This window comes from Chinchilla lanigera, unplaced genomic scaffold, assembly GCF_000276665.1.
Source record: "Chinchilla lanigera isolate Chin_1 unplaced genomic scaffold, ChiLan1.0 scaffold00026, whole genome shotgun sequence".
NCBI classification, from domain to species: domain Eukaryota; kingdom Metazoa; phylum Chordata; class Mammalia; order Rodentia; family Chinchillidae; genus Chinchilla; species Chinchilla lanigera.
This window is the reverse complement of record NW_004955427.1, coordinates 1,854,879-1,868,006: the sequence shown is the minus strand read 5'-3', so window position 1 is coordinate 1,868,006 and position 13,128 is coordinate 1,854,879. Positions and strand designations below refer to the sequence as shown.

General features: G+C 50.8%; 1 protein-coding gene across 1 annotated transcript; it reads right to left on the bottom strand.

The window, feature by feature from the left end:
* Nucleotides 1–461: 461 nt before the first annotated feature.
* On the bottom strand, nucleotides 462–11,213 carry Nit2 (nitrilase family, member 2; the record flags this gene model as incomplete). The annotated part of the gene is given in 8 exon segments (XM_013515098.1): nucleotides 462–1,504; nucleotides 1,820–1,875; nucleotides 3,534–3,632; nucleotides 7,522–7,600; nucleotides 8,589–8,663; nucleotides 9,134–9,227; nucleotides 9,638–9,726; nucleotides 11,093–11,213. Coding segments are annotated over 8 exon segments (705 nt in total), but the record flags the coding sequence as incomplete, so codon positions are not given.
* Nucleotides 11,214–13,128: the final 1,915 nt, after the last annotated feature.

Below are 13,128 nucleotides of genomic sequence, written 5' to 3'. Positions count from 1 at the left end.
AATCTGTTGCACTGATCTTGAGGTCTGCTGTTCTGCCAGTTCCGTGTGTGTGTGTGTGTGTGTGTGTGTGTGTGTGTGTGTGTGTGTGCGTGCGCGCAGCATCCCTTATGTTGTTTTTTCATTCTTGTTCTGAGGATAAACACTATTTTCCAGGGGTTAAATGACATATGAAGTCTTCATTCTATGCCGTGTTAACAGAATGTACACACATGTATCTTTTTTAAAAATTTTTTCAGCGTGGTATATGTTCCACTTAACCAGTGGTCTGCTACATTACCCAGCACACGGTCACCAGAGCTGACCACACAGCCATTCCCAACGCTGTGAAAGGCGTCACGTTAACGCCTTCAACAGTGAAGATTGGCAAATATTACTACAATAGTCAGGATTTTTTTTTCTCAGCTGGCTACTAAATGATTGCTTGCTCACCAGTAGCTGTGACATACATAAGCAAAAACACATTCAGGTCCTTAATTTTTATTTGTGCAATACATTTTGAAAAGACCAAAAAGTCAGAACCCTTAGGCTCAGCAGTTCTTTATAGGGTGAGAAAGTGTTAAAAGGCAAAAAGAAAAGCAGGAAGACGTGAGACGTTTAGACACAACCCTACTAGGAAAATGTGTCACTAATTCACGCTGAGCTAACGTCACCAGCGCTGCCGCTGCCGTCCCCTGGGAGCTCAATGCTAACGCCGTCTTTCAAGGCCAGGAAGGCCTGGGTTTGAAGCACTGGCTCCTTCTTGAGTGTGAAGAGCCTAAGGGTGCTAGAAGGGGAGAGGCTGCCACTTCCTCGGGGGGGGGAAGAAAAGGATCTATCACCATGCTTCCCGCAGCTCGAGACCAAAGTAACTGAGTTCAAGGCACTTCTTGGAAGACTAGCACCAGACCAAGTTACCCAGACAAAGGGTTCCAACTCCAGCGAGTGGGCTAGGAGACTCATTACACAAACATCTGTACTGGTCAGTCAATGGCCGCGGCACCAACACCTGCGTCCGCCAACTGCTCTGAGGAGACTGAAGCGCGGCGGACACTGCGAGCCAGCCCTCTGCGGCTGACGCGTGCCTGCGTCCTTCCCACTTAACATGCTGTGGACAGTGACAGCTCTGAGGCCCCTGAGAGCTCTCTGTGCAGGAAAAGGCTACAATTTAGCAGTCAGGAGGCTGAGGCAGGAAGACCTGCTGTGAGTTCAAGGCCAGTCTGGACTACACAGTCAGGCCTGTCTCAAAATAAAAAGTTAATATTTGAAGAAAAAAGTATATATTCAATAGGGACTCGGGGTACAACTCCTAGAGCATGTGCTGAGCAGGGTGTGAGCCCTGGGTTCACACACCCTCCCGCCAAGAGAAAGCAGTCAATAGGGGGTTCACTATGCTCCGCATCTTCCTGCCTCGTGACATGTGCGAAGCATACTCCTTAGGGCTTTTTTGGCTCCACGGCATAGAGGTCTGATCGCTTCTGTCTTAAAATTGGGATTTGCTGACGGATCTCAGCCAGTTTCTTCAGATCTGCAAACACAGAAAAGTGGATGGTGAATAATGTGCAACTTCTTACTAGCCCAGGAAACTGCTCCTCAAAACTGTGAAAACCAGCAGAATTTCAGCGAGTGACTCAGCAATACCTCATCTAAACACACCAATGACCCGGCCTGGTCCTGAGCCACTTCAACCAAGCCAGGAACGGCACCGAGCTGCGCCTCGGACACCCTCAAGGGAAATGAGCAGCGGCATGAAGGGCCCTTCCGGTGATCACAGCGGCACAGTTACGGAGCCGCCTCAGGCAGCGCGGACGCCGAGACCTGAACCGCGCCGGGCAAGTCTTACCTATGTCTGAGTACAGGACCATTTCCTCCGTGCCTGCTCTGGCTATGACTTCGCCCCTGAAATAGGTTCAGAGGAGAATGAGTAGATTTACTGATACCCGGTGATGCTCAAGATCTCTTCATCCCCCCATCTCATAAACCAGAACAAAATGATTCTGAGATCTGAAACAAAGACGTAGCAAGGCACGGTGGTACCCTCCTATAATCCTCAGGACGCAGGAGGCTGAGGCAGAAGGATTACAAGTGCAAGGCTATCTTAGGCAACACTGCATGACCTTGTCTCAAAATAAATAAAAGGGACTGTGGCATGCAGCTCAGTGCTTGCCTAGCATCTGTGAGGTCCTGGGTTCAATCCAAGAACCATAAAACAAAAAGAGGAAAAAAAACCAAGAAGGTAGGCAAGTAAGTTCCCGTTCTGTTGTTTAAGTAGCTGCGTCGGTCTGTGGCAAGTCACCGTGAATCTCCATGGCGACGATCATGTGGAAAGGAGCTCTATGTGGCTGAGATAACTATGGAGTATGTTTTATAAACTGAAAACTGCTAGCAAATGGTAGCTATTCCATGCTTATGAACGGCTGGGGCTACAGCCTGTAGCTTATTAACGGACATAGCCTACAGCCACCCTATTTCCTCTCGAGTGTACTTCAGTCAGGCCCCCTCCGAGGGCTTCTCAGGTTGCTCTTCCTACCTGCGCAGGCTGCTACGCGACCTGAAGAATCGGAAGCAAGCGCACAAGAATGTCCTAGCTGGCTTCGCCCTCCCAACCGGACAGGTAGAAGGACCACGAGCGTCTCACCAGTCTCGTCTCCCAGGCACCCCACGCACACGGAGCCCTGAGGGCTGCGCGTCAGAAGGGTGACCCTTTGGGGACCCCACAGTGTCGCTTAACCGCTGTCATCTTGTTACTAGTCTCCTTACCCTGAAACTGCAGAAATACCTATATTCATTCATAAACAGAGCAGCAGAGACTAATGAACGTTCTGAAGTCCAAAGTCACGGACCCAAACACAGGCCCCAGCCACTGTAACGCTGTGAACTCCCGTTCTGTCATCTACAAACTGAGCTGAGCAGGGCGAAGGCCCTCAAGTTGAGACACTGTGTGAGGGGCTGGGGACTTAGCTCAGCGGCACAGCGCCTGCCTGGCAAGGGCAAGGTCGTGCGTTCGATTCCCGGTACCGGAAGAAAACCGAAAAAAAAAAAACAAAAACAGAGAGATACTATGTGAAAGTGCAATAAATCACAGGCGCGGACCGAAAGGTGCGCGTTAACGTGTGCCCGCACGCACCTCCGGACAGAGCTTCGTCTGCCTCCGCTGAGTAATGACAAGCCGCACCCGAGGGACACAACCAGTTTCCCTCCCTGAACCCCCCCTCCCTTCCTCTCATTGTGCTGGGAGCAAAGTCCTCACCCTGTAACTTTCGCCTGCCCTGGAAAGAGGCTAAATTTTAAGTAAAAGCCAAGAGTTCAGGAGCTTCTCCTCCTAAAGCCGCCCACCCCTCCCCGCCGCCTTGGTTACCCTGACAGACCCAGCTACGACTGATGACGAAGGTCACCTGGACGAGCAGTGCTGAGCCCTCACTCGGGTACACAGGGAAATGTCTCCCCGCGTGGCTTTCACGTAGAGGCTTTTCCTAACGCCTGCCAGGCTGCTGGGGAAGGGCTGCCGGGTGCCACTCCCAAGCTCCGCGGGGCCCACCGCGCTCAGACACACTCACCAGGGGTCCACGACGCTGCTGTGTCCCCAAGCCACATACGCGGCTTTGTCATCGCGGGCAGGAGAGGCCGTGGCCACGTACACCTGGTTATCCACAGCACTGCAGACAAGGGACAGAAAGGAAGTAACCATGTATTAAATGTATGCAGTGGTTTCTGTCATGTACAGAGCCTTTAAAAAACAACAGAACCGAAGTAGTAGTAGAAGCAGCACAGGTAAAGATTTCAGGACACTGGAGTGGGCAACAGTCTTCTGGGCAAGACTTCAAAAGCACAAGGAAATAAAAGCAACAAATAGGCAAATGAGATTATAACAAACTAAAAAGCTCCTGCACAGCAAAGGACATACTGTAATCAACAGAGTGAAAAACACCCTACAGAGTGGGAGAATACATTTGCAAACTGTGTACACTATCTGATGAGGAGTTAATAACTACAATATGTAGTTGACTCTAAAAACTCAAAAGTAAAAAAATGGGCAACAGGGGCTGGGGATGCAACACCCGACAGAGCACGCGCCTGGCACGCACAAGCCCTCGATTCAGTGCCTACCACCAGCAAAAGAAAACTACAAGGCAACAGACCCAGACAGACATTTCTCAAAGAAGACACACGGATAATGCTACAGTTTGGGTCCTGAATGTCCCCTGCAACTGCCAGTGGGCTGAAGGCATTGCGGGCCGTGGTACGACGGGGCGGGGGAAACTAAGAAGCGGGGCCTAGCGGGAGGAGTTCGTCAGCGACGGTGTGCCCTCAAAGATGTTGGGACGCGGTCCCCCTTCTGTCTCTGCTCTTGAGCCACCACGAGGTGAGCAGGCTCTTCTTATGCCAACTCAAGGAACGACGAACTGAGACAACACAGGACCAGAGCAACAAGGCCAGGCAACCACGCTTGAAACTATATGCCAAAATAAGCCCTCCCTCGTAAGTTGCTCATGCAAGTATTCCGCCACACTGACAGAAGGCTGTCATACTAACATAAGCGGCTAACGTTAAAAAGTCCAGCGTCGCTAATCACGTGGGAAATGAAAATGACGGACACAAACATGAGGTATCACCTCACCTCAGTAAAAGCAGCTACTATGAAAAAGAAAAAAGGTAAGTGCTGCTGAGGATGTGGAGAAGCGGGAATGAGCCAATAATTCTACTCCTGGGTATATACCAAAAGGAAATGAAGCCGGGCCTGGTGGCGCACGCCGGTAATCCCAGCACTCGGCAGGCTGAGGCAGGAGGATCACTGTGAATTCGACACCAGCCTGGGCTACAAAGGGAGCTCAAGGACAGCCTGAACTGCATAGTGAGACCCTGTCTCAAAAAAGACAAAAAAAAAAAAAAAAAAAGCAAGAAAGGAGAGGAAAGCCGTACACTGAAGAGACGCGTGCTCCCATGCTCACATGAACTGCCTAAGTGTCACGAACGGGGAAGGAGGACGTGCACACACACGCAAAGAGCTGCTGTTCAGCCGTGACACACACTGCAGTCCTGTCAGGGCAGCAGTGCAGACGGAACCAGACATCACTGTGAAATGAACGAAGTCGGATGGAGAAGGCCAAGTGCGCCCGGTCTCACTGTATGTTCAGTCTGACAGAGTCCATCTCGGAACTCCAGAACAGAATGTCCGTTCGGGCGGGGGTGGGGGAGAGCGGAAGATGGGACAGTTTAAGCAGGGGGAAGCAAGACAGGGGCACACAGTAGCTCTGGTGTGCCGTCACACGGTGACTGTGGGCAACTGTAACGTTTTGTATGTTTCGGAAAGCTAGAGGGGAGGATTTTAAAAGCAGCACCATGAAGAAATGATAAATTTTGAGGAGATAGGTTTTTTTGTCTTTGTTTTGACACAAAGCCTCACTTCGTTGCCCAAATTGATCTCATAATCCTGGGCCCGAGTAACCCTGCTTTGACCGCCCGTGCTGACTAGGCCACAGGCCACCATGCCTGGTTAGAGGAGTTAAAACATTAACCTGAGCTGAATACTGCTGGGTGTGTACTTGTATCATGGCACTGCACGGTATCCCACTAGTATGCATACTTTTAATTTTTCCGTATTTTAAAGTATATATTAAATAAATATGTACAATTTTTGGCTTTATAAATTTTTAAATAAATTTTTAAAAATTTTAATGGTATAGTACTTGCATATAACTTATGCACATTCTCCTTCATACTTTAAATCATTTCTAGACTATTTAAAATAATATAACGTAAGTGCTGTCTGAATAGTTGTTATATTGTATTGCTTAGGAGAAAATAACACAAAGAAAGTACTTATTCCCTACATATACAATTTTTCTCTGGAAAACACTGATTCAGATGTGGAAGCTAAAGCCAGGAAACTGCTTTAAAAAATAGTGCATGGTGATGCATGCCTGTGAGCCCAGCTACTGGGAGGCTGGGGCAGGAGGATCACTTGAGTGCTGGAGTTCAAAGAGCAGCCTGAGCAGACAGCAAGACCCTGTCTTTACAGACAAAGTCTTGTTGCATAACCCACTGATTCTCAACTAAAAGTGACTTCGTCCACTAAGATGCCTGGGGACTTTCTGACTGTCACAGCTGGAGAGCTGCTGCTGGCACAAGCAGGCAGAGGCCAGGGGTGTGCCGAACAGACCACATTGCTAAAGACAGCCCCACACAGCAGCACTACCCTCGTATTTTAGCAGTGCTACTGGGAGCCAGAGCATAAGCCAACCTGCATGACAGGAGCAGCGCTTCTCCGGTTAGACAAGTCAAGAAGGCTGGAGAGCAGCGCCCTTGCTGGGACAGCGCACCTCGGAGCCGCGCGGCCCTCCGTGCCCGGGCAGCAGTCCCACCAGCTCAGACCAGACGAGAACTCGGGTGGCAGCCCCGGCGCCCACCCATCTCCCCGGGAGTGCTCCGGACTTGGTGGACAGACTCTTTGCAGGCCATCCTTGCATCTCCCAAGCTTTTACTAGGACTGCATACTCAGTAACAGTCACGGCATCGTACTTCCCAATGCCATCGTCCACCCCGCAATCAGCAAAGCCTCTTTCTTTCCCGTTAAAGTTACCACCATCTTTAGAAGAAGAGTGACCACCTCTGGGCAAAGAAAGCACAGTACTACACTGAAAAACCATCCAAAAATGTGAGACATGGGGGAGGGCGGTGGAAATGACCAGTGTACATTATGTGCCTGTATGAATCTGCCAAAATCAACCCTCTTCATCTGTATAACCAATGAGAAAAGAAAAAAAAAAGCAAGCACAGTACTGACTGGGACGGGGTGGAAAAGAGCACCTGAGGCGGCTGGAAACATTCTCCATGTTGATCTTGGTGAGAAGCGAATATACATAGCAAAAATTCACTGTGGCAGCGTTTCACGGTTTGAAGAGCACCACGCACACACAGCACTCTTTATCTCCTGCCTCTGCTATGCACCCTTCACCACCCCTCCGCCCTGGAGAACGAAGGAAAAAGCAACTGTGATAAACCAGGGATACCTGTGCAAGGCTCTGGATTTACAAAGGACTGGTCAGGAAGAGATCTACGTAGGAGGAATTTCCTGGTGGGGAATGCTCGGGACTAGCAGGATGTGCGGCAGGCGGGGCAGGATAAGCTCCCCCATCTGAGTGGCAGAGCCAGCTGCACGGAGACCGCGCGTCTCTCCCTGGAGCCGTCAAGCTCAAACAACGGCCACCTTTTCCTCGGCACCCGGGGCTCTAAACACCTCAGCTCTGCGATCTCAACTTCTCTGTGGAAGCTGCTGGCGGCTGTCTCAGGAGAGACCAATCCACAGCTACTCATAGAAAGATGGTACCGCTGCCAAAATGCCACACTGAATGCATCTAAAAATGCAGAGCACACAGCCCCCAACCTGCATGATAGGAGGCTGGCGCTTTGTCTCTGAAGAGGTCCTGCAGATGGGCCTGTTCCAGTTACACCGAAATGCCAGGGCTCCCTAGGCATGAACGGCTCCCTCCAGGGAAGCTGCTCTTCCAGCACACGGGCGAAGCCGAGCAGCCTGACCCCTCTTACCGGCCTCGCTGCAGCAACTCCCAGTGCGCCGGCCCGGTGGTCAGATTGAACGCTCCAGGGTACACCAAGAGCTGGCACCCTGAGGGACAAGCAGACGGGGTGCAGATGAGCACTGAGCGCCGCCGGGCCTCCCCGTGACCCTTACCGGCAGGGCCAGAATTCAAGCTTCTTCAGCCCCAAACGGCACCAGCTTCATCATAGTCGTCAGCACTAAGACGTGGCTCCGAGTTCTGTGAGACACACGGTAAAAGCCACAGCTGAAGGAAAAGCGGGCCGAAGCCTGAACCCAGCGCCTGCACCTCCGCCCTCACTCAGACCCGGCGACGAAGGCCTGCTGCACAGCCGCACGGCTCGAGCTGCTCTGAACTGCACGTAGGGGCCGAGCAGCTGCGGCTGTCCTGGCTCCACAGACCGCTCCGCCCAGCGCTCGGGCACTCCACCTCTGCGGGGCAGGCAGTCCCGTCGGACATGGCCTCCGCAGCCCCGTAAGGGCGCTCATATTTGCTGGGTGCCGCGCGAGAGGCTGCGTAGGTTTTCCTTCATTAATCTTTACACCATTTCCCTAAGGAAGCTAACGACGACACTGCTGCAAGGTGAAATGATTTTCCCGAAGTACCGTCAGCTGCGGGGAGAGTTAGAACCAGAAACCAGACCCGACGGGGCTCAGGTGCCTTCCAGACACTCGCCTGCTTCCCTTTTCTGAGCCGAAGTCCCACAGAGCGATACTGAGCCGAAATCCGCAGGGGGCAGGTCACAGCCCCTTCCCGCTAGGCTGCGAGGGACTCGGAACGCAGGGACGGGCGGGCCGCAGGGAGCCTGGGCACGGCCCCTGCCTGCGCAGTGCAGCGCGAGCTCCATCAGAGGCCTCCCGACCCCGCACCACCGGCACCAGCCCAAGTCCCAGCAGCCCGACGGGGGCAGAGGAGCCGCTCATGCAGCGACTGAGACTCCACCCCAACCCTCCCGTGCATCTGTGCAGAATCTGAGCGGACCGCCTCTGTCCCCACAGAAACCAGCCCAGAGCCGAACCCGCAAACAGCCAGGTAACGCCGCGCCGCGCCGCTCACCTCTCTGCGCGTAGACCTGTGCAAGCTCGGCGAAGCGCAGGTCGTAGCAGATGCCCAGGCCCACTCTGCAGTAAGCTGTTTCCAAACAGAAACGCACAGTGAAAAGCTATACAGTGTGGCAGCATCAGCCTTCCACGAGGCAGTGACCACAGAGCACCCACAGGTACAAAGGAACGCAGACCCCGGGATGGAGACAAGCTCCAAGTCCAACCCCACTGGCTCGTCATCTGACACGGACATCATCTACAGCATCAGACCAGAGACGAGACGTTCATCTCAGCTGACACCCCTTGTCTAGGCGCAAGGCTCAGGCATGAGCACAGGGAGACTCTGGAAGCTGAGAGGCTCTGACCGAGCGGAAGAGGGAAGTACGTTAAACCCTGAACTCTCCACTTGCACCTGACTGTCCACGTCCCCACCTTCCTCGTTTCTGGTCTTTCAAGCAGGTTACGTGACAAAGGTGGAGAGACATGAAAGAAGAAGGAAGGAATAGCTGCTCCTCTTCACTGGGATTCCTAAGACAGGCAAGCTTGTCCGGTACGTACGGGTGTCAAAGGCGGAGAAACTGTCACCAGGACTCAACGTTTCAGATTCTTGAAATGTAATTTTCCCAGGAACGTCAATGTCAAACAGATGGATCTGCATCACAAATCATTTATTTGGTCATTAGCTTTTCTCCAAGCAGCAATGGCAGACTTCCCACGTGTAGATACAGAAATGCCCTACAATCAGCTGTACCAACATTATACCCAACCTGTCCATAATCCACCCGCAAGCTGGCCAAAGGAGGCTGGGAAAAGTGTGGTAGGTTTTATAATATGTTTTCAATAGAGCGTGCAAATCAATGTCCAGTTCCTCACGGGAAGCACGCACGCTCTTTTGCAGAAAGTGACAGGCCGAGTCATCTGTGTCACACAAACATGCACGACAGGCAGCCAAGGACAGCCACTGCGCCAAGCAAACACACGCGCGTGCACAGTAGGCAAAAGGGGGCGGGGGCGGCAAAGCAAATTCTTAAGACGAAACGAACTGACACATTCCCCACTCACTTTTCTGTGTTTTACCAGTAAAGTTCCATCGGGCCCAAACACAGGACAGGTGTTATACAGCTTTCCCGCATCCTCCTCGGGGATGGAGCCTTCCATGGCAACAAGAAACAAGCACATAAAACAGTCTTAACAGAAGAGAAGGAAGCAATTATTCCATGATAACCGAACGAAGGACTGGCAAGTTGTCCACTGGGTCTAATGAAGTTTATTCTTTCAAGTTTTACTTTAGCACTTGTGCTTGAACATGATCTTTCAAAGATAAACGCCAAAGTAGTCAGATAAACTCCAAGCTGGTCAGATGCCAAAGACAGCTTAAAAAATAACCAAGTGTTCCTGAAATTCAGACAGCATCTTAAGCAACACTTAATAAGTAACATTAGGGAAAAATAAATAGTTTCTTATTCTGAAGTTAAATTTGCCAGGCCCTGCAACAAGACTGTATTCCAAAAGGCCTCAGGATGAGTCTTAAGTCACAAGCTCTGCATCACTGAATGCAGTTCCAGCTCTATGCTTCTGGCTTTGTTAGTTCTTATTCGTCTCCAAACCTTAATGTGTCATAATGCAAAGATTAATTCTGTTTGCTGTATCTACTAAACAGTTTTAGTCTTTTTTGTTTTTTTTTTGTCTTTTTGAGACAGGGTCTCCCTATGGAGTTCAGACTGGCCTTGAGCTCACTTTGTAGCCCAGGCTGGTCTCGAACTACCAACGATCCTCGTGCCTCAGCCTCCCGAGTGCTAGGATTATAGGCATGTGCCACCACGCCGGCTTCTTCTTTTCTTTTTGAGACAGGGTCTTGCTATGTGGCTTAGGCTGGCCTTGAACTCACGATGTAGTTCAGAGTGCCCTCAAACTCACAGAAATCCTCCCGTCTCAGCCTCCCAAATGCTGAGATTACAGGTGCGCAACGCCCTCCATACACTAGTATGCTTCTTTTATTTTAGCAAATAGACATGCTCGTTTCGGTAGCACATATACTAAAACATTTTAGCAAGTAGAATATTTTTAAATGTATTTCAAAAACAATAATAAAGCTATCTTTATGTATGTGGTTGCTATGAAAAATTTTTTTCAATCCTGTATTATGTAATAAATGACACATACGATTTCTTTCCCCATTTCTACGCAACCCTGTACTTCTACTTCTTCTCCAGAAAAAAATACTGGCGTCATTTGGTGTCAGTGTGTAACACTTAATATGCCTTTCCATACACAACTGCACATAAGTCACAGCCATGGTTTGTGTGTGGGACTAATCTGCACTAATCTGCTCTGCTCGTAATCACATTGAACTTGTTTTCCCATTTAACAAGAGGGTCTCAAGCTTTTCCCACAGTCCTAGATATAAACACACGTTCTCACTTCAAGGGCTGAGCTGTGCTCCACAGTTTAAATGTAACACACATAATTCACACGTTTTTAAGGTCAAGAACTCCATACCACTCGGGGGGAAGTTACCTCCAATGAGATATACGCTGCACTCTTTCGCTACTTCAGAAAGCTTCTGTGTGGATTCACCAGGAATTTTCTCCGCGTATTCAGGAAAGTATTTTGTGCCATACGGAGAATTAAAGCATTCCTAGAATAACGTCAGCAGAGAAAAAGGAGAAAAACATCATCCAAACATTCACCCCATTTTAAAGTTTTGCTGAAATAAGAGCTGCTATTTTGAGTTCCAGCACCGGAAAGAAAAACCCTAAAGCTAAAGCTAAAGCGCCAGGGGCCCAAGGCAGCCAGGCAACTTCCTCAGGGGGGTCTAGGGCGGCATCGCACGTGAGCCCCACCAAATCCCAGTCACCCGGGGCTGGGGATTTAGCTCAGCGGCAAAGCGCCTGCCTGGCAAGCGCAAGGTCGTGAGTTCGGTTCCCGGTACCGGAGAAAAACCAAAAAAAAAAACAAAAACAAAACAAATCCCAGTCACCCTGGCAAAAGGCTAGACTCAGCTCTGCCTCGTGTTTGCAGAACGAGCCCCAACCTTGGGCACCCAAGCCACACTACAAGTGAGGTTTGCTCATGTGACTATGGGGATGGGGATGAACTATCCTTAAATGCAAAAATGATAGTTATCTATGTAAATCTATGAAAGTTGCCTACAAAATATATAAGCACTCTGAAACCCATAAGGCTCAACACATTTCCTCATCTCCAAAGAAGTGTTTTTACATTCCCCTCTGGCACTATGCTTTTTTGTTTTTGTTTTTGTTTTTTTGTCTTTCTGAGACAGGGTCTCCCTGTGCAGTTCAGGCTGGCCTTGAGCTCACTTTGTAGCCCAGACTGGTCTCAAACTTGCAACGATCCTCCTGCCTCAGCCTCCCCAGTGCTGGGATGACAGGCGTGCGCCACCTCTCCTGGCTTGGCCCTATCATTCTACTCCCATGAAGTCTCTTATTCATTGGCAGTCTGGCTGTGTTCAACAGCTCACTGACATATCACCAAACTACAGAAAAAAGCAGTAGATTCCAACTCTTATTCACGCATCTTGCATTTAATGCTGTCACCTATGCACCACACACTGTGCTCGGAAACTCAAGGCCAAAGATCACCAGCTTGTCAGGGATAAATCTGGGAAGTAAGCACACTTTTAACGCCTTCCTTTAATTCTAGGCTTTACGCTGTTCCCCTCGGCAACGTAAACCAACAAGGGACCGTGATTAGGCAAGCAGAGCGGAGCCCAGACCCAGCACCCTAAGACTGGATTCATGGTAGGAGCGTCAATTCCCTTGTGAGAGATTCCATTAACAGGCCACATCTGTAGCAGGGTGAAGCCGGACTCAAAAAAGGTGGTCCTGAAAACCCTCCATCCGTCTGGACAAGATCAGCAGACAACCAACGGCTAACCCTGCCTCTGCAGAGCTGGACACGACAGCGTCATCTGCAGCAGTCCCACGGACGGGCCCCAGAAGGCCTGTGATGAAGCAGAGGGAGGAAACGCACGCCCTGACAGCGGGGAGCCTCTCTGGGGCTAATCCTGCGCTTGCTGACGAACAACGGTGGGGCAACCCTCAAACGGTTCCACTGCTCAAGAAAGAATCTACAAAAGAGATGCAGAATTCTAATGACTTTGAGAAGCCAGCGGCTACCTAAATGTTTCTACACCATTGTTTGGTCATCAAAAAAATTAAAATGTTGGAGGGTTAGCGCTAAACCCAGCACGTTCCCATCCTTCAAAGACTTCATTATCTGAAGAACACGGCACCCAAGCAGAGTGTCCCGTCTTGAGGTAAGGGCCGTATCCGAACCGAACGCGGCCGGCCCCCTGCCAGCACGTTCACCCAGCAGGTCTCTATGATAGGGACGGAGCGCCGCGGCCGGCCCGGTGTAAGCACGTTCACCCAGCAGGTGTCTATGATAGGGACGGAGCGCCGCGGCCGGCCCCCTGCCAGCACGTTCACCCAGCAGGTCTCTATGATAGGGACGGAGCGCCGCGGCCGGCCCGTGTAAGCACGGTCACCAGCAGGTCTCTATGATAGGGACGGAGCGCCGCGGCCGGCCCC